The sequence below is a fragment of the Calypte anna genome, chromosome 2 (assembly GCF_003957555.1).
Source record: "Calypte anna isolate BGI_N300 chromosome 2, bCalAnn1_v1.p, whole genome shotgun sequence".
NCBI classification, from domain to species: Eukaryota; Metazoa; Chordata; class Aves; order Apodiformes; family Trochilidae; genus Calypte; species Calypte anna.
This window is the reverse complement of record NC_044245.1, coordinates 107482646-107503831: the sequence shown is the minus strand read 5'-3', so window position 1 is coordinate 107503831 and position 21186 is coordinate 107482646. Positions and strand designations below refer to the sequence as shown.

Genomic DNA, 21186 nt, shown 5'->3' with positions numbered 1-21186 from the left:
CTCAGTTTTCTGTGTCAGGTGACATAGGCTTTTTACATTTATGATATAAAAATAGTGAAATGGAAGCCTGCAGAGTGTTTGGAAGCTGTTTGTGACTGAAGTGAAGGATGTGATAAGGTCATTCCCTCAGCTTAAATGACTCTTCTTGACCATGAGATGTGGTGGGTAAAACAAACCGAAGCTATTAATCGCTCCTATTGCATAAAAACCATTCTGCAAGTATAGTGACCCAGACAAAATTGTATCTGGGGGCAGGGAGGAGCAATTCTGTATCCCCATTGTTTTTACCTTACATCTGAATAAACTCAGCACATGCCAACAAATACAGACTGGATTCTTATGCAACCAGATCCTGCCGTATCAGGTGCACTCAGGCACATCCTGGCCAGCTGCCAGCCCCACGGCACACAATTGCCCATCGATGACAGCATGCTGCAGGGGAACGGAGAGATCACCGGCTTGACCCTATCGCTTGGCAACTTGCTGTAGCCAAAGTTAAGTTGCTAAAGCGATACAAGAAAAACAGCTATTTGATGTGACACATTACCAACTTCGAAAATATTCACGCAGTAGGCACGGCGGCAGCAAACTGCTGGCTCGAAGTGGGTAGATTGTCACATATGAACTTGGCAAATTTCAATTCTTCAAGTATTTTCTTATCTGCTCCGTGCAGGACTGTGGGGTCTGCTAGCCCTGACTCCCATTTCCAACTCTTCTGCTCTAAAAACAGCTGAAGTACGACGAGATATGGCTGCACTTGGCAGCAGGGCAGTACGGACTGCGAAGGGGAAGAGAAGGGCAAGACAGCCTGATCTAGTGAGAAGTGTCCCTGCCCGTGGCAGAGGGATTGGCACCAGATGATCTTAAAGGTCCTTTCCAGCCCTGAAAATGCTATGACAGCACTAGTGCCAAAACTATGCACCAGCCGGACAAGCCGAGCTCCCGAGAGGCCCAGCGGTATCCCCGCCCGCGGGACCCAGCCCTTTCCCACCGGGTCCCGCAAAAGGCCGAAGTAGCGGTGCACGGGAAAAGGTAACCCCCGCCTGAGGGCCAGGCACAACGCGGGCGCCCTGAGAGAGGCGCCCCTTCTCCCTTCTCCTCCCTTCTCCTCCCTTCCACCGCCCGCTTCCCCACCAACGGCTTTTCCCGCCCGCCCTTCACGTGACGGCCGCGCGCGGACCCTCTACCCCCCTCGCCCTCCAGCCCCCCTTCCCGGGGGCGCCGGCCGCTTCGCCTCGCCCCTCTCCCCCGCTGAATCCAACCGCTCGCCCCCTCCCCATCCAATCAGGAGCGCGGGATCGTTTCTCCCCCGGCCTCCCATTGGCCCGTAAGGCGGCGGGGCGCGCTCTGCAGCCCCGACCCAACGGCGGCACCGCCGGTACCGGCCTCACCGCCACTAGCCCCCCCCTCCCCCTTCTCCCTTCTCCCTCCCCTTCCCGCCGCAGTTCTGCAGTCCGCCGCCGCGCGGGGGGCTCGCGCACGCTCTAACCGCTGCAGTAGTCGGGGCTCCGTGGGGCGGGGCCGGGGCCGGGCAGGGCCGGGCCGGGCCGGGCGGCTGCAGAGCGACTGCTGCCGGTGCGGGAGAAGGTGGGAGCTGGGTTGGGCCGGGCTAGGCTGGGCGCGGAGGTGACTGCCCGTCGGTAGCGGGGATGCTGCTATCGCTACCGCCGCCACCGCCTGTGAGGAGGCAGCAGGCGGGAGAGCGGGCGGCCTCGGCGCCCGGCGGTATGAGCAGCGGCGGGAACGTTCCCCGAGTTCCGCGGCGGCGCTAGGGGCCCCTCCCCGCTCCGGCCGCCACCTGCGAAGCGCGGCGGCGGTTTAGCCTGCTCGGAGACGCAGCGCGAAGGGGGCAACCGGGCCGGCCATAAAACACCGCCGCCGCCCACCCTTCTTGAGCGGCGTCGCTGCCCCTGTCGTCCCCTCTCCGGCTCGCCCTCTCCCGGTGAGGCGGAGGGAGGGAGGGAAGGAGGAGGCGAACGGAGTCCCCTCGTCACCTTCTCGCTGCCCCATCCATGGGAGAAGCGGGCCGTCTCCCTCTGGGAACTGCCGCCGCGGCTCGCCGGGACTGAGCGGAGCGGCCGTCCGCCGGCGCTGAGGGAGGATGCCACTGTTCCGGAAGGTGCTGCGGGTGTCCAATCGCTCCATGCTCGCTTTCATCTTCTTTTTCTCCTTCTCCTCCTCCTGCCTCTACTTTATCTATGTGGCCCCCGGAATCGGTGAGTCGGGAGCCGCCCCCTCGGGGGGGGGGGGGGGGGGGGTGCATGTGGGGGTGCTGGGTGTCTGTGTGTGAGGGCGGGGGTGGACGCCATGGCCGGGGGGCGGCGGGCGGTGCCGGGCAGTCTCGGCGGTGCGCACCCACCTCGCCCGGCCTGTCACGCCGGGCACCGCGGTGGGGAGGGTGCTGGTGGCTCCGGGAGAGGGGCGTCTCGGGTGTGGAAACGCCAGTCCCCTTACCTTCCCCCCCCCTCCCGGTGGAGGGAACATCGGGGCGGCTGTAACGTGTGTTAACCTCGCATCTTCGTTCTGTTGATTTCAAATGCTCTAGAAGATTCATCTGCCATCGCGAGGTGGGTAGGTGCTGTTCTTGCTTCCCAAGCCGGAAAAGTGAAGCAAAAAAGCAGCTCTCTGTTTCATCATTTTTTAAATTAATGGTAGAAGCCGAGAAAGCACTGCGAAGCTGCCTGCTAGAGTCGCATAAATGCAGTCATCTTTTAAATCATTAGTAACTGCTTTAACAAGAACACACATGTGAACAGAAGTTAAGAACCAATTTGTCTATTTTTATTTACATCCATCAGTGGGATCTTTTCGCAGGTTTTACAGTTTACTAATGTCTGTTTCTGATAGAACCACTTCAGAGGGGAGACAAACAGGTTGAGAAAAGCTACACAAAATAACTGCAATGTGCTGTTTTCCTTAATTCACTCTTTTGCTGTTTCTTGGAGGCCACCAGGCTTTTCTTGCTGGATGATCCTTTCAGAACTGGTTAGCTTTACCCCTGAGCCAAGGCAAGCAATACCCTGTATGGTGCTCTGTGGTGTTTCACTGTGTTGGGGGTTTGTTGGCTAGGCAACGTTTTTCTTGTTTTTTTCTCAGGCAACATGGGTCCTTTTTTTCCTTCTCTTCTTGCTTTTCAGGTACTGCGTAGATTCTGGTATAACCATTTTGCTCTTTGTCCTCTGTACTTAAAACTTCTCTCTGCAGCCACTACTGTAATTTTTCTACATAGATTTGACCACAGAATCTGCAAGAATTTTTTTCCATTGACTGGTGTCTTTATACTGTTTGGCTTCCTATTGTTCACAGTCTTCTATTAAGCTTGTAATCCTTTTAGGGTGCAGTTACTTAGAGTGTTTTGTACAGTATTGACATGTCTATCGATTAGTATTACAGTTCAAAGAAATGTAAAAAAAAAAAAAAAGGAATATATAATTAGTTGGAGTTCTTGAATTTTTTGTCTTACTGTTTCCTGACTGAAAGCGATGTAGGTTAGTTTTTTAAGTGAGAAAATTCTGTTGCTTGGGTCCATTTAGATGTCTTAGTTCTATGAGACACTAATGCAGCGTCAGAGTAGACTTTGCTTTCCAAGTCATACACTATCTGCTTGTAATTAAAGTATGCAACTGAAGTTTTACTTTGTTATTTAAATGTTTAAATGTTTCTTCTTCAGGAGGTTTCTTCTAAGTACATCCTCTTCTTACTATGCATACGCAGTCCCTGTTCAGAATCAGAGCCCCTGGTGAGGAGACTTCTTTCCTGACTTCACCTTGCTGATCAGCTGTTGAGGTTTACATGTTTGTTCATTTTCCTTTGTACTGGGAGTGAATTGAAATCATCAGTATGGACCAGAAGTGTTCTTGGGGGGGGGGCAGGTTATTTAGGTCCAATCAATCTTGAGGAAAAAAATCATGCTGGTCTCTATTACTCTCTGAATCTTATATACTGCAGTTAGCCCTTTCAAGCTATAGTTTAACAGTATAAAAATCTTCAGTTGCTAAATGGGTTTGTGAAAGTACAGCTCTTTGCAGCTACTGTTCAGTGGTGTGCTGCCCTAAGTCTGTATGCAGCTGTGTTGTGAACTCTTTCTACTTAAAGAAATCAAAATCCTAAATACTGGAGTTGTTCTTTGTGGCACTATTGGGCCCAGTCAGAGATGCTGCCACACTCTCCTGGTCTTACTGGGGAAGGAAATACAGAAAATGGGAAAGGAAAGGGCAACAGGAAAGTGTGACACAGGTAATCTAAGTGTGTCAGTGTGCAGTTGTGATGCTGATTTTCCTGGAATTTGCTCCTGGAAATACAGCTGTGTAGAATGGAGTGAAAGAAGGTCAAATATTATCTTAAAACCAACAGGCATCCTGGTAGTATTCTTGGTCAAAATGTAGGTTGTAAGAATGGAAGATTTTAAAAAGCCACAACAGTAACACCAAAACCCCCAAGTTTATAGGCAGATGATTCATTTAATAATCCTGTGCTATATACTCATGCCATTTGCATATTGCAGTATAATGGAATTTTCTGTGTGTTTGCTTCTTTCCACTGAGTGTGATGAGTCTGTGGAGAGAAGGAGGGCTTAGATTGCTTATGGAAGTTCACCTTGCCTGTTAGCACCTTTTCATGAAATACATTCCTGCAGTTAAGTCATAAATGGTTGAGATCTCTCGTATGTATCTGAGTAGGTTTTAGTGAAGATATTTTTTGTGGTCAAACCTCTTTCTTCCTCAACTAGCTACAAGGCACATTTGCAGAGAGGAGGAGAGTTCTATTTGTGTCACAGGGAACTGGAGTTGCTCCCTCGCTAGTTTCAGTTCCTGATGATCAGAGGAATTAAACAGAGAGAGAGAAGTTGCACTCTCAAATGTTCCATGGAGAGGTAGTGTATGGGAAGGAGGGAAGGGGAAAATGAGTGGGTTATATAGCAAAATAGCTTTTTGAGATGTCAAAGTTGAGTGAAAATTTGAATTCTTGTGGGCTAGTAGAATAGAATTCACTCCTAGCAAGTAGTTCACGGCTTATGACAGGGAGATGTCAGTACAAGTAAGTTCTTAGTACTGGGATAATTCTCAAAAAGGTAGCTATTACATTCTCTTTCCTTCACACTAATTAGAAAATAGGGCTACTTCATTACTTTTTTTTTTTTTTTTAAAGCAAAATTGCAGATTTTGTGACAAATGCGGCTTGGATCAATTTGGAATACTGCCAATTTTTTTGTAAAGAGAAAAAATCTTAATTACTTATTTTAAGGTGTTTACTTGTTTCTGTCTAATATTTAGATGCATTTATTTGCACAGTAGTTATTTGTATACAACTTTTTTTTTCTTGTAGAGACCTCACAGAGTGTTAGTTTTTTGGGAAATAGAAACTTCTGTTATATTTCAGAATATGAGGAGAGGAAAAGCATTTAAATTTCAAGTTTTCAGACACTGTTCTGTCTTTTGAGACTAAAACATATAATACTCCACAGAATAGAAAAATACAGGGTTTGTATGGTTTAGAAGAGTTAATACATTATGTTTGGGTTGTTCATGTACCTCCTTCCCCCTCTTCTGTAAGAACAAAAGATGGGATGAGATGTAGGGGTGGCTGCAACCCTGCCCCAGCACCCAGGTGGTTTTTGCTAGTCAGAGGAACTCAAACATGTGAGCAGATTGATTTCTAACTGCTGAATAAAGAAGACAACAGTTTTTCTTTTAAATTGTATGGGTGCTTTGAAGCAAAACCTAGAAGGCTAGGATGGCAAGGCAGAATGATAGAAAAAACTTAACGTGTTTAAAAATTTCATTTAAATGTTTAAATGGTACTTCTGTGTGATAGTCTCAGGTATTCGATGGAAGCAGATAACAGGAGCTACTTCTTGAGAAAGACCAGTTTTATGACACTACTCCATCTGGTGCTTTGGTAGATGAAATGAGAAGATGCAAACTGAAGTTTGTATTGTCATGGAGGAGAGAAGGCTCTGGGGAGACCTTACAGCAGCCTTCCAGTACCTGAAGACCAACAGAAAATCTACTGAGGGACTTTTTACAAGGGCAGGTACTGATAGGATGAGTGGTACAGTTTCAGGGTGGAAGAGGGTGGATTAAGATTGGATATTAGGAAGAAATTCTTTAGTGTGAGACACTGGAACAGGTTTCCCAGGGAAGTTGTGGATGCCCCTGCACCCCACTTCCCGGGATGTGTTCAGGGTCAGGCTGGATGGGGCTTTGAGCAACCTGGACTAGTGGGAGGTGTCACTGCCCATAACAGGGGGTTGGAACTGGTTGATATTTCTGGTCCTTTCCAACCCAAACCATTTTATGGTTCTACAGAGTTGCTTGCCTTGAATTAGTCAGTGGAGGTGGCCTGTGATTCTGAAGATTCACTGAAAGTTACAAATATCCATATAAACTAAAGTGTGAGACTGAAGAAGCTCACCAAAGGCAGTGATCTTTGACACCAATACAGTCTTTTTCAGTTTTGCAGATAACTACTGATAAAATGAACTTGACTCGTTGATGTCTGGTGCCTACAGCTATTCAAAACACACATTTAGGGTCAAGTTTATCTCATGGAAAAGATCCAAAGATGAGGAGAATAAGACAGTAGCAAGGCAGTGGTGATGAAGAGAGAACATTTTTTGCTCTTATTTCACTGCCAAACCAATCTGAATATTGCCAGAGATTTTTTTTTCATTGTTTTCCCCATTTTCTATCAGCATTGTAATGAAAATCTCCCTGAGCAACATAACTGATCTCAGAAAATTACTTTTTACTCACCTGTGGGTTATTTCTTTCCATCTGACTCTTGCAGAGAATTTCTTACCAGACTGGGTGGGAGAATACCTTAGAATATTGTAGTCAATTGCAGTATAACTTTGACAACTTGAACATGATGACCTTTGTAGTTCTCATAAAAACTGGTTATGGAATGAGGTTGAGGATGAAAAAATGGCTCCTGTTTTCTTTCTTCTGGTCATCAGTTTCTCTTATTGAAACTTTTACTTGTCTGTCAATCTTAGCCAGAGGGCACCTATTTAGGCAAGGCAGACCTTGGGAACATCTCCATTGTTTCAGCTCACCATCTTTCCTATTCTGCTATTAGGAAATAACTTTCCTAATAGAAGAGAGTGATACTGCTCTGGAGTGATCCTCCTCTGGAGGAAAGAGCTGAAAATGCTATCAGCAAGGTAAATGCTTGTCAGCGCTTCCAAGTGCTGAGCCTATAGATAAGGGACACAATCCTTGTGCTAATATTCCTTGTTGCTGCCATCTGTGGCAGTTGTGGTATTTCTAAAGACTTGCTCTTTGATTGTTGAATTAGAGTGGCAGAGACCTCTGGAAGTCATTTGATCCAGTCTCTTGCTGAAAGCACATCCTGCTAGATCAGATTGCTCAGGGCCATATCCAGTTGAGTCTTGAATAACTCCGGGGATGGAGATTCTGCAGTCTCTCTGGGAAACCTACTCTACTAACAATTGTAATGTGTAATAATGTTTTTCCATCTTGCACCTAGTGTTTGTTGCCTTGTGTCTTTTCTCTCTGTACCCCTAAGAGTCCAATTTAATCTTCTCTATACACTTCCACTACATAGCTGAAGACAACAAAAACATGTGCTATTTCTACTGAACACTGAGCAAACAAATTTCTTTCAGTTTCTACTTGGACAATGTATTCTCTGTCTTGGAAGCTTTCCTCTGGGCTTGGTCTGGTATGTTAATGTCTGGCTTTTACTGGGATCTCCAAACTGGACACTTTATCCTAAATATAGTTTAACAAGCTGCTGAATAGAGGAGAATAGTTTCTCCAACTGATCTGCTGGTTATACTGTTGCTGTTGCTAATAGAGGGCACCTTCCTGTTGGCTGTATTTACTGCACTGATAAATGGATAGTAATAACTTACCTGAGGGTTTTTTTAATAGAGCTTGTGTCTTCAAGACAATAGTTTTAATGAAACTCAAGAGCTGCACTGAAATAGAAATAATACAGATAGCCTGTTTAAAACAGTTGTTACTGTCCTTTGATGCTATGTGGAAATACCATCTGATGAATGGCTGATGGTTTTTGCAGGATGTGGTAGATGGTTGTGGGTTTTTTGCTGCTGTCACTTCTTTTACTCCTTTCTAGGGGTCTCAAGTTTCTGGAGTGAAAAAACATGTCTGTCTGTTTGTTTCATAATTTCTGCAGGGAAATGTCTGTACTGGAGACCTGGTTATTTGGGAGATGTTTTCAGCTGTATTCCTTCATTAAGGTTCAATTTGGAGGTGGGAGTAATTTAGTAATTAGCTGCACCGGTCATTTGCTTGCTTGCGTTGCAGTTTTTCACTTCAGTTCCACAAATCACAACCAAATGCTTTAACAGAAATATTTTAGCCAACTTTGTGATTAATAGAACCCTTTTTTCTTGTGCAAAGAGGCATATGATGCTTACACATTCTTCTGGCTGATCACTTATTTCAAGTGATCATAAGTTCCTTGGCATTCCAACTAATTAACCTCATGGTGATGTTAGACAGCAGTTTCATGGAGAAGTTTTCTGCCTTATTATGGGAGGTACAAAGATTTTCTTAGCACCTGACCCTGAATAAATTATTGCAGTTAAGCCATTCTTAACTGTCTTTTACCAATAGATAAGCTTTGACTCCACATATATATTTCTTTTTGAATCAGTTGTGTTGCATTTTTATCTGAAAATGTTCCTAAAGCTCTTGTGTATACTTAGTTATAAGTCAGAGAGGACTTGCCTGCATAAGGTTTCCTGCAATATTAATTTTGCTTTCTGTTAGAAAGGGGAAAAAATACAGGTACTTAGGGTGTGCATCTAGCTCTACGAAGGCAAATTAGTTATAAAACCTTATATGAAATGAGTTTTCACTGAAGGCAGCCAGTTATTTTGTATGTGTTTTTGTCCTCCGTTGAGGAGGAGACACTGTATGCCCTGGAACCATGGTGCTTTACTGACATGGCAAAAGCTTTAACCATTTCTACATCTCTGCTTGCTTCCAGATCTTAGTCTCTTTTGGGTAATCTTTATTCAAATTACGCAATGATATTACGAGGACCAGCATGAAATGATTGTGCATTGTGTGGGATCCATTGCTAGATTGTTGTGAATGAAGTGCAGAGGTTGGTTTCAGGACTTTCAGATAAAAAAGATGCCTTTTTGCAAGGTATCCCCACTACTCAGTTCAGTTTCTTGAATTTTCCTTCATTTCCTTCTTTTCCTTCATTTTATTGCGTGTGTATGCTTTTTGTTTTTAATTTAAGATGATACTTGGAGTATTTAATTTACCAGTATTACACTTTTCTATTTTTCTTGGCAGCTGAGCTCATAAAATCAAAATTCTGAAGGAACTAGCAAGGCTTAAAATGTCATTACAAAGTAATTTCATTGTTGATGTCCAGAGTGGGCCTGCCTAAGAACAGTCTTCATTGGATAAATGTCTTAATGAAATTTAGTTGTGTATTTTGAAGTTGGAGTTGAAGTTTTGTTAAAATAGTAGAATTTTAAGGAAAATATTTGCTTTCCTGTTTGAACCTTTCTTGAGCGGAGGGAAAAAAACAAAATAAATGGATGAGTTGCTTTGGCAGTGATTACATGAATGCTGTTTTTAAATTTCTGTAAGACGCTGTTTCAGAATTAACTATGAATTATTTCTGATTTATTATATAATCAACTAATAGCCTGAGACTGGAATATAGAATAATATCAAATATGTTAGAAGTTGTACTGACCATGGTATCATTTATCATGCTTAAAAGTACTGTTAGATATAGAAATTTTGATGTAACTTTTTTCTTTTTTTTTTCTTCACCTGTAAATGGAGACTTGATCCATGATCGAGGTTTACTCTTTTACGGGCTCAAACAGTGAACTGACATTTATTTAGGTCCTCAGACATAGAGTCAGGACTCATCTGTTTAGAGTGTCTTTTGCTGCAGTGAGTATACAGAGATTCTCTGGAGTATTAAAAAAACACCACTACTAAAACCAGTTCTGAAGTCTCTTTGTTGTAGCCCATCTAGAGTCATCTATCTACACCATGTGAATGATGCCTATTTTAGCCTCCAGAAACAGTAGTTGTTTTTGGTATTTCCAGTTGATTGAGGTGATTCTTATACTTCTAATATATTTTCTCTCTTAGCAGACATTCATATACAGACTCAGATGCAATTTCACTATCCCTATGAAATAATGTTGGATTTAGTGTTAAACTAAAAACCTAATATTAAGTATTCAACAACAAATCAAGTAAAAATTGTTTTAAGGCATACATTTTTTTCCTAGCTGTTGCATGTATTTTAGTAACAACTTCTAATTAGCAAGAAATGTGTAAATTTAATCCTATTAACTAAATAAATAGTTGAAAACTTACTATAGAATTTATCCATGTTGGCTGTAAATTCTAATTTGTGAATTAGGAACCAGTTTACAGCAGTCCTACTTTGGGTATCATACTTCACTGCAAAATTGTTTAATAAATCTATTTTACAGACTAAAATTCCTGTGTGGCTGTTGTGGAAAATAATCTTAGCTCTTAGAATTGTGACTAATTCTATATTTAGACTCATTTGTAGAATTTAATCTTTCACAAAATTGTGTTAATTTGCTATACATTAACTCAGCCAATAGTGTATTTATGACTCTAGTATTGCTGAGAATAACCTTGAGCTGAGAAAAGTTCCATGTGGGACTTGTTCTAGAAATGTCCCCAGGAGATGATTCTCTATGTACAAGTATTAGTGAAGAACTTTATTTTGACCCATTTAAATCTATGTCAATCTTTTATGCAATATGTTTGGATAGGCTTTTCAAAAGTCCTGTGAAAGCATGTGTTGGCTAGTAGATTGGTAACTTTAGGACCAGTGGTTATTTGGGAAGACCTATTTAACCTATTTATTTTCTGTTTAATGCATATGAACTATATAGTGTCTCTGGATTCTCTAAAGTATCTCTTACCTAAGCTTTTCAGGTTTTTTTGTTTTGTTTTTTGTTTTTGTTTTTGTTTAATTTGTTTTTTTTTTTATTTCTGTTTTTCCTTGCTTGAAAGATCAGTGTGTAATGTTGCTACTACTGCTCTGATGATCATAATATTTCCTAGTATGGGAGGTGTTAACTTTTTTTTTTTGCCAATTGCCTTGAAAGCGTTCTTGAGATAATTCTTTTTCATTATGTATTTTTGTTTTTGACTTTGAGTGGGTGTTTTATAATAAAAGCTTCATTTTTTTAAATGAAAGTTGTGATCTCCAAGCCCGTTCATCGTTTCTTCTTTGGCATTTAAGAAATAGTAGTGTGTAATGTAATTAATACTTTTCTGACTATCTTTTAAAAAGAATTAATTCAAACTTCCTACTGTTCTTCAGAATGTTAGTCATTGATCCAGTTTTGATTCAAATCATTCTGTTGTATACTTTACTGTGCATGGGTTGCTTCTAAGTGTGTGGCTCATTGGTTTGGTTTTGCTTTGGTGTGTGCATACAGCATGATATATTACTAAATTTCTATATAAAACTGAGCTTTATGTTTGGGTTGTTTTTTTTTTTTTTGTGAAGCTAAGGAATGATAAGCTAATACTGAGAAGTGCTCTAATTTTTGGTATACTGCTGTGAAGGAGCAGTACTAATGGAGAGTGATCTGTGAACTAGACTTTTTTCTTTAAAAAAGGTGTATTTAGTCTTTGGGTGAGTATTTAAATAACAGGAAGCTACTTTATGTAAAACAACGAGCCATTTTAACAGGAGTTTATATAATTTAATTCATTCCCCCCCTCAGTGGTCTTGTTTTCAGTCTAACACATAGAACTGTTCATAACTAACAAGCTCTAAAAACTGGAGACAAAAAAATGACCCATCTGATATTTTTAACATCTCCTCTAAAATGATGATCCCTTTAATGCCCTAATGTTCTTTGCTGAGTTAGTTTTAAATAATGCCCTAAAATGAGGACTTTTGATGACTGACGTGTGGCTGTGTGTCTATGATTGCTAGACATGGATTGATTGCCAGTGAAAATTTCATCTGAATTAAGTCTGAACTCATGCTCATACTGCAGTTGCTTTAGGTGGAATGTTGATTATGGTGTCTACTCCGAGGTATCCTATATAAATGTGTTGGTTTGTATCCTGCTCTCCACTTCCCATTTGTTAAACTGTGTGACAGTCTGGATTCTATATGTTTCTTGAACCAGAAGTGCTGCTTCTTGCTATGGACCATGTTCAATGCAATAAGGAAAATAAGAGTGAAAATAGTTCAAGGTGGTTACATTCTTAAGTGTTTTCTTTGGTTAAATGTGAAACTTTACCTTGATGCTTTTGCAATGCCTGGTGTGATGGTTGGTACAAGTGTGGAAAGACAGTAGTGGGAAGAAAATTACAGAACAGTGAGACTGGATGGAATATCTGGAGGCCTCTGGTGCAGCACCCCTGCTCAAGCAGAGCCACTTGGAGCTGGTTGCCAGGACCATGTCTAGACAGTTTTAGGGTATCTCTGGGGATAGAGACACCAAAGCCTCCATGAGCAACCTGTGCCAGTGCTTGATCACCCTCACAGTAAAGAAGTGGTTTCTGATGTTTAGGTGAAACCTCCTGTATTTCATTTTGTGCCTGTTGCCTTTGGTCCTGTGACTGAGCACTGCTGAAAAGAGAAGATGTATGCTTTTGGATTTGTGACCAAAACAGTGTTGATAAACACAGTATTTTAGCTATTGCTGAGAAGTGCTTGCACAGCATCAAGGTTTTTCTGTTTTCCACTCTCTGTCCCCCACACTGAGTCGGCTGGAGGTGGGCAAGAGGTTGGGAGGGGGTGCAGCTGGCACAGCTGACCTGAAGTGACCAAAGAGATATTCCATACCAAGTAATGGTGTGGTCAGCAGTAAAACTGGGAACTGGTGATTTTTTTTTTTTTTTTTTTTTTTTTATTTTTTTATTTTTTTATTTTTTTATTTTTTTTTTCCTCCCTGAAGTAGCCATTGCTTGGGGGCAGGACATCTGTCTCCTGGTGGTGCATTTGGTTGGAGGTAGGTTTGGTTTTCATCACTGTTGCCCTTCTGATTCTTTCCCCAGGCAATTGGAAAGGGACTTATCTGCCAGACAGGTCAACCCACAACACCCAATACATATGAATTAAGGTTATGTTTCTATAAAGCTACTGTCCTGCACTATTAAAAGGTTAAATCTTAGTTTTAATTTCAGGGAAGCCTTGAATTTTGAAATTGTTTGTTTAAAGGTAAATAGTTGTTCTTGGAGGAATAGATCAGGTTGCTTTTATGTTGATTCCTAAAGGAGAAGCTTTCTTGAGTAGGTAACTTCATATATGAACTAAAGAATTGTACAATATAGTGAAACATTTAATACAGACAACCTGGAAACCTAGAACTTGAATGGAAAATTGCAAATGTAAGAAAATAATTGAAACATAAAAAGGTATTTTATAGTGAATTGGGTTAAAATTTTGAGATGGTTTTGTGCAAGTTTTCTGTAAGGAAATCTAAATATCATGTATCTCAAGAAAAATCAGTTGTTTGATTTTTCTGTCACCAGGCCAGAATTATAGGTTTTTAGTTTTCTTCCAGGGGTGAGGCATCCACAACTCCCCTGGGCAACCTGTTCCAGTGTCAGGTACCATGGACTTGTGCACTTGCAGATTCTTTAGATGGTCTCAAACCTGATTTTCTCCTACAGCATCTTCCTTTTTCAAGTTTTCTGCCTTTGCTTTCTGCAACTTCAGTGGTGTGGCCAGAGCCCTTGGCAGTGAAGACTGAAGCAAAAAAGTTGAGTACCTCAGACTTCTCCATATCCAGGTCTTCTGTTTCTTTCTGGAGAGAGCACAGATTTCCCTAGTCTACCTTTTATCACTAATGTACCTATGGAAGTTTTTCTTGTTATCTGTGATGTCCCTGGCCAGATCCTATCTGGGCTTTAGCTTTCCTAACCTGATCATTGGCTGCCCAGACAATTTCTTTGTATTCCTCTCAGGGTTTCTTGTGCTTGCTTCCATCATCTATAGACTTTCTTTTTACATTTAAGTATGTCCAGGAGCTCCTTGTTCATCCATGCAGGTCTCCTGGCATCTTGTCTGCCTTCCTCTTTGTTGGTTTACATTGATCCTGGGCCTAGAGGAGAAGATATTTGACCAGCTTTCCTGGCCTCCTCTCCCTTCCAGGGCTTTGTTCCATGGTACCCTACCAGGCAGCTCAGTGAAGATGTCAATGTCTGCTCTTGAAGTCCAGGGCAGCAGGCTTGCTGCACACTCTCCTTGTTCCCATGAGGATCCTTGGTTCTACCATTCCATGATCACTGCAGCCAAGACTGTCCTTAACCTTCGTGTTTTCTGCCTTCCTATCCTTGTTGTTGAGAACAAGGTCCAGTATAGTACTTTTAATCATTGGTTCCTTTACCTGTTGTAGAAGAAAATTTTCATCAATGCATTCCAGGAACCTCCTGGACTGCTGGTACCTTGCTTTGTTGTGCCTTCCAACAAATAATGGGGGTGGTTGAAATTCCCTGTGAGGACAAGGGAATTGTGAATGGGAAGCTGCTCCTGTTTGCCTGCCAAGGGCCTCATCTGCTTGGTCTTTCTGGCCAGGTGGCCTGTAGCAGACTCCCACTATATCTCCTTCCCCTGTCTTTTCAGCCCCGACCCAAAAGCCCTCAGACAGCTCCTTGTCCATTCCCAGCTGGAGTTCCATGGACCCATAGAAGGTGACACCCCCCTCATCTTCTTCCCTGCCTGCCCTTGTTAAAGAGCTTGTATTTATCCATTCCCACACTCCAGTCAAAGGAGACATCCCACACTGTCTCAGTGATGCAAGTAGCATCATAGTCCTGAAGGCACGCACACTCCAGTTGCTCCTTTTGTGTGCCTTTACACACATGTAACTTTTGTTAACTGAAACTCAGGCTAGCCAAAAATTTGACAATAAGGCACCATGCAGAGCACCTGGCATGTTCAGAGCCTTCTTGTAAGTAAAATTTCTTGTTCTAATAAGGCGTTCTTTGAAAGTCAGTAGCACCCTTCCACTCCCTCTTCATTCTTTTAAAAATGAGAAACATTGTAGAGCTTACAAATAATTCTTAAAAGGTGATACTGGCATTTGTATCTGTGTGTGTGTCATTACTACAGTTTGCTAATGTGGTGGATTTAGTCACTGTTTTCCTCTGAAAATGCCCCAGACCTTTATAAACAGTTCTCTGTAGCTCTAGTCTCTTTGTGTTGGTCTCTTAAGAAGGTTATCATCTGATCTGCTGTTACTTGTGTCATGCCACTGGTGATAGGTCATCTGATAAAGTGGAGATCCTGAGATAGTTTTCTGAATTTCTTTAGGTGAGATTAAGATTATCCTCTTGTTCTTCTGGTATATTTAATGTTTTTCTCCAAAGCTACAGAGCATTATTGGTGAGGGTGGGTACTAGTTACTGCAAGCCAAGTGTGCCAGACAATGGGTGCTTAACATAGGTGAAGGGACAGGTGATCCCTTTGATCTTTTTGGTAACCAGAGTAGAAACTGCAAAGGGAATTTCTCCTCCCCATTACATTATTTCTTGGTCTCTGTGAGCCTTGGACAGATGTTTGCTTACTCAGACGTAAATGCAACTTCTTTTCCAGCTGACTTTTTTTCTATTTAGGTCAAAGAATTGTCTTGAGATCAGATTTGGGTCTTTGAGCACAAGGGCGAGACAAAGGAATATTTCATGGTTTTGTTAGTAATATGTTTAATTGCTCAGAATGTTGATTTATTCATCCTTGATGCCTGTAATAAATATTTAATATCTAATTATTTAAATATTATCTAATATTATCTAATTATTTAAATATTTAATATCTAATTATCAAACATTAATACTTGGAGATTGGCAGTTGTATAGTGAAACAGCTGTTGGAGGTGAGTGAAGAGAAGAACGTTTTGAATGAAAGTTGTGTGAACTAATGACTAAAAGGAAGGACTATTCTGTGAGACTTAAATACCTACTACACATTTTTTGTCCTGTATTCCTATCACGTAGATGCATATATGATGAACGTATCTACATAAGAAAACCTCTTCATTGCTAAATTCAATTGTTTCTTGGCACTGTCAGTTGCATTTTGTAAGCTAAAAATAAATGAAGTTGTCATATAAAGTATTTATTGACATTTTGTAATTTGGGGTTTTTATATAGACCTGTGATTATGAATTATTTTTTGTTTTGTTTTTTGTTTTGTTGGTGTTAGGTTTCACTCTTTGAGGATCTGCATTTTGAAGGATTACTGTTCACTAGCTGTGGACTCAGACATAGTAACAAATATTGATCACATTATAAATGAATGTTAGAATAACTTGGAAATTACTTATTTTAATGAAAATTCAAAATTTCTTTTTGTTTTATCAGCAAACACATATCTCTTTATGGTGCAAGCTCGTGGTATAATGTTGAGAGAAAATGTAAAAACAATAGGACATATGATCAGATTGTACACTAACAAAAATACTACACTGAATGGAACAGGTAAGAATATTAATTTCTTTTTTTAGAAGAGCTTTATGGGAAAAGAAAGTCAAACCTAATGACATTTTGTTATGAAAAGTTAGACAGGAGGCCTACTTACTTCTTTGTAACTTGAGTGGACGTCAAATAGTTACTGTTTATCAGTTCACTTTAGTAGAAGGTTCTTGTCAAAGCTGTAACAAAGGTATCTCAATTTAATTATTCTTCCTTTAGTGCAGTAAAATGTTTTCATGCTGCTAAGACTGTTACTTACAAAGTTAACTCTCACCTGCATGCTGAGATATTACAAATTCTGTGTATAACAGGTTTTTACAAAAATCAATTCCTCTTTTTAAGATTATCCTGAAGGAAACAACTCTAGTGACTCTGTTGCTCAAACAACAATGTATCTTCCAGAAAACTTCACTTACTCTCCTTACCAGGCTTGTCCAGAGAAGCTGCCTTACATGAGTAAGTTTTAAGCTGACCACTTTAATGTTTATCTAGTAAATTGGATTGTACTTAAAATAAAAGTTATTTCAATATAAAATATAATTGTAAGGAGTCCAAATATATAGTATAAAATTATGAATAAAATGCAGCTGAGTATTGACAGTATTACTTAAAAGAATTTTGCCTGTAACTGTTGTGTTACTAGAGCTTTGGCCTCTTTACTAGTAAATTAGTATGTTTTAAATTTTATTTACAAAACGTATTATTTTCTAAAAATTAGTTACTAAACATCTTTATTAATAGGTATGAGTACCCTAACTTTATTAAAAGTACCTGTTCACAGTTGTGTATTTTGAAGTACAGTTAAACATTTCCTGTTTGGAACTGGTATTCTTAATACAGAGATATATGAGTCAGAAACTAGTTCTCATGTTTTTATCAGCTAATCACAGTTACATCAGTATTTAGGAAACTGAAAAAGGTACTGTAATGAAGTGAGACTTGATGGAGGTAAGAAAATGCTAGTGCCTTATTTTAATGAAGAATTAGTGTTTACATAACACGTGGAAAGTTATGATCCTGCTCTTTTCCTTTTCTTTTTTTTTATTTTCTTTTTTTCCTTTTCTTTTTTTTTCCTTTTCTTTTTTTTTCCTTTTCTTTTTCTTTCCTTTTCTTTTTTTCTTTTTTTCCTTTCTTTTTTTCCTTTCTTTTTTTCCTTTCTTTTTTTCCTTTCTTTTTTTCTTTTTCTTTTTTTCTTTTTCTTTTTTTCTTTTTCTTTTTTTCTTTTTCTTTTTTCTTTTTCTTTTTTTCTTTCTTTTTTTCTTTTCTTTTTTCTTTTTCTTTTTTCTTTTTCTTTTTTTCTTTTTCTTTTTTTCTTTTCTTTTTTTCCTTTCTTTTTTCCTTTCTTTTTTCCTTTCTTTTTTCCTTTCTTTTTTTCCTTTCTTTTTTTCCTTTCTTTTTTTCCTTTCTTTTTTTCCTTTCTTTTTTTCCTTTCTTTTTTCCTTTCTTTTTTCCTTTTCTTTTTTTCCTTTCCTTTTTTTCCTTTCCTTTTTTTCCTTTCCTTTTTTTTCCTTTCCTTTTTTCCTTTCCTTTTTTTTCCTTTCCTTTTTTTTCCCTTTCCTTTTTTGCCTTTCCTTTTTTGCCTTTCCTTTTTGCCTTTCCTTTTTTGCCTTTCCTTTTTTGCCTTTCCTTTTTTTTGCCTTTCCTTTTTTTGCCTTTCCTTTTTTGCCTTTCCTTTTTTGCCTTTCCTTTTTTTGCCTTTCCTTTTTTGCCTTTCCTTTTTTTTGCCTTTCCTTTTTTTGCCTTTCCTTTTTTTGCCTTTCCTTTTTTTGCCTTTTCCTTTTTTTGCCTTTCCTTTTTTTGCCTTTCCTTTTTTCTTTTTTTTCATTTTTTTGCCTTTTCTTTTTTTTTGCCTTTTCTTTTTTTTTTCCTTTTCTTTTTTTCCTTTTCTTTTTTTCCTTTTTTTTTTTCCTTTTCTTTTTTTTCCTTTTCTTTTTTTTTCCTTTTCTTTTTTTTTCCTTTTCTTTTTTTTTCCTTTTCTTTTTTTTCCTTTTCTTTTTTTTTTCCTTTCTTTTTTTTCCTTTTCTTTTTTTTTTCCTTTTCTTTCTTTTTCCTTTCCTTTTTTTTTTCCTTTTCTTTTTTTTTTCCTTTTCTTTTTTTTTTCCTTTTCTTTTTTTTCCTTTTCTTTTTTTTTTCCTTTTCTATTTTTTTCCTTTTTTTTGGAAATGCAGGTAGGAAGATGCTGAGAATTTGAGCATCATTTTGGTAGTGCAGATGGTGTGAAATTGTTAACAGATGTACTATAAAGATGACTCTGGTTTCCGGATTAGATACAGCACTCAAATTCCTTTGCTTGTTCTGTGTCCTCTGAAATAATTATTTTGCTATAGTATTCCTTGAAGGAATGTCTATATTGTTAAATATTAAAATCCATTCCGTAAAAACTTTCAGTTTATTGAGATAATGCTATCTTTTTATCTGTAGACAGTGTAACAAAAAATTTCTGGTTTTAATTTTCTGTAATATACCTTGTGGCATTAGGTCCGTTTTCTGAATTAAATGTAACAAACATGGTTTTTTTGTTTCCTCTTAAGGAGGCCTCATCGATGTCAATGTAAGTGAAATTAGTTTTGATGAAATTCAGCAACTGTTTTCAAAAGACTTAGACATTAAACCAGGAGGGCACTGGAAACCAAAGGACTGTAAGCCAAGGTGGAAGGTGAGATGCTGCTTTTCTAGGGTTTTTTGTTTGGTTGGTTTGGTTTTTGTTGTTGTTGGGGTTTTTTTGGTTGGTTTGTTTGGTTTTGTGGGGTTTTTTTTGATTGGTTGGGGTTTTTTTGTTTGTTTTTTCCTTTTGGTGTATAAGAATAGTTCACCATTGAAAACCCTCAGTCTTTTACTGCTTTATGTTTTGTGTAATATGTAGTGCCTTATATGTATTACATTGTGCTCCAGACTAAAACTGGAAGAAAAACTTGAAACAGAAACAAGAACTTCTGAAGTTTCGTTAACTGTTGTTATTAAACATCTTATCATAAGCATGCAAACTTGTCTTATGTGTATGTTCTTTAAATTATAATTAGAAGCAAGTGAACATAAACAGAAAATCTTATTTACAGTTTACTCAATTTTTATTTATAGCAAAATTCCAACATGCTTTTGTACCAGGAATGGAAGCATGAAACATCAAGCCAATTTAAATTTAAAAGTTGAAAAGCCTATTTAATCCATGGGAACTTGATCTGTATTGAAACATTAAAATTAAAAAATGGTAATATAATATCTTAATACATGTATACATAATTTTTTTGAAGGTGGCAATCCTTATTCCTTTTCGGAATCGCCATGAGCATCTTCCAATTTTTTTCCGTCATCTGATACCAATGTTGCAGAAGCAGCGGCTGGAATTTGCCTTCTATGTTGTTGAACAGGTAACAGAATTTACTTTAAAAGTCATTCTTCAAGATTCCTTACTAAAGTGGATTTGATAGTGTAATCAAGATTCAGATGAATCCAGGATTTAAAAATTGCTACTCAGCTGTTTTATTCCTTTGGATGAAAAGGGAAGTTCAGCTTCATTCCTCAGTTAAAGCAGTGGCCAGATACATGTTGCTTTTCTTCAAATATGGGCTGACATTTTATAGGTGGCAACATGGACTCCCAGTTGATTTAGGTTTTCAAGGACAAAATAAGGGGGCAAAATCTGGGTGGTGACAGCTCAATTCTAAGGGCAGTGCTGTTCAATATATTTAAACCTAGGTACCATGCTGTTCAGTATATTTATCAATGATCTAGATGCAGTTGAATACACCTTTAGCAAGTGTGCTGATACCAAACTGGGAGGTGCTGTTGACTCACTGGCAGGAGCCCTGCAGAGAGCTCTAGATAACCTGGAGCATTGGGCTATGATTAGTGGGGTGAAGTTCAACAAGTTGGAATGCTGGATTCTGTACCTAGGATGAAGTAAAGCTGGCCACAAGTATAAATTGGCAGGGGAGCAGCTGGAGAGCAGCCCTGCAGAAAGAGATCTAGGGGTGCTGGTTGGCAGCAGACTCAATGCAGGTCAGCTGTGTCCCCTGGCAGCCAAGAGGCCAAACCCTGTCCTGGGGTGCATCAAACACAGCACAAGCAGCTGGTCCAAAGAGGGGATTATCCTGCAGTATTCAGTGTTGGTGCAGCCTCACCTCAAGTACTGTATGCAGTGCTGGGACCCACAGGTTAAGGATGTGCAGGTCCTTGAATGCATCTAGAGGAGGGAGGGCAACAAAGCTGGTGCAAGGGCTGGAGGGCACATCCTGTGAGGAGCAGCTTAAGACTTTGGACTTGTCTAGCTCAGAGAAAAGGAGACTGAGAAACAACCTCATGGCTCTCTACAGCTTCAGTTGTTGATTTCTTCTCCCTGGGATCCAGTGGTAGTATGCGTGGGAGTGGGTCAAAGCTGCTCCAGGGGCGGTTCAGAGTGGACATTAGGGAATATTTTTTGTACCGAGAGGGTGGTCAAACATTGGAATAGCTTTCTGGAAAAGTGGTCAGGTGCCCTCAATAACATGCTATTAGTTTTGGTCAGACTTGAACTAGTCAGGCAGCTGGACTAGATGGCTGTAGGTCCCTTCCAGCAGAAATAGTCTTGTCTGGTCTGTACTTCATTGTTCAGTTCTATTCTAGATGAGCCGTTCAACATGAAACTAAACATAATGTTATGTTTTTAAAAAATTGTATCAGGATTTCTTTAACTCATTATGTCATGCTATATTAATGCAAACCACCCATACTTTGATACCTCAGAGTTCCTTGA

General features: G+C 39.7%; 1 protein-coding gene across 7 annotated transcripts in view; it reads left to right on the top strand.

Annotated features, from left to right (window-relative positions):
* Window positions 1-900: 900 nt before the first annotated feature.
* Window positions 901-21186, top strand: part of B4GALT6 (beta-1,4-galactosyltransferase 6) — a 28019-nt gene continuing 7733 nt past the window's right edge. The window contains exons 1-7 of one of the 7 annotated variants that reach the window (XM_030444503.1): window positions 2202-2216; window positions 14608-14675; window positions 15600-15645; window positions 16344-16460; window positions 16797-16910; window positions 18986-19110; window positions 19706-19822. In XM_030444503.1, coding sequence (XP_030300363.1) covers window positions 16361-16460; window positions 16797-16910; window positions 18986-19110; window positions 19706-19822 — 456 coding nt within the window. In that variant the 5' untranslated portion in view covers window positions 2202-2216; window positions 14608-14675; window positions 15600-15645; window positions 16344-16360. Of the gene's footprint in view, window positions 1033-1511; window positions 2217-3731; window positions 3787-13037; window positions 13103-14607; window positions 14676-15599; window positions 15646-16343; window positions 16461-16796; window positions 16911-18985; window positions 19111-19705; window positions 19823-21186 lie in introns of those variants that run through there. The other 6 variants (XM_030444501.1, XM_030444505.1, XM_030444504.1 and 3 more) reach the window with 6 other exon arrangements.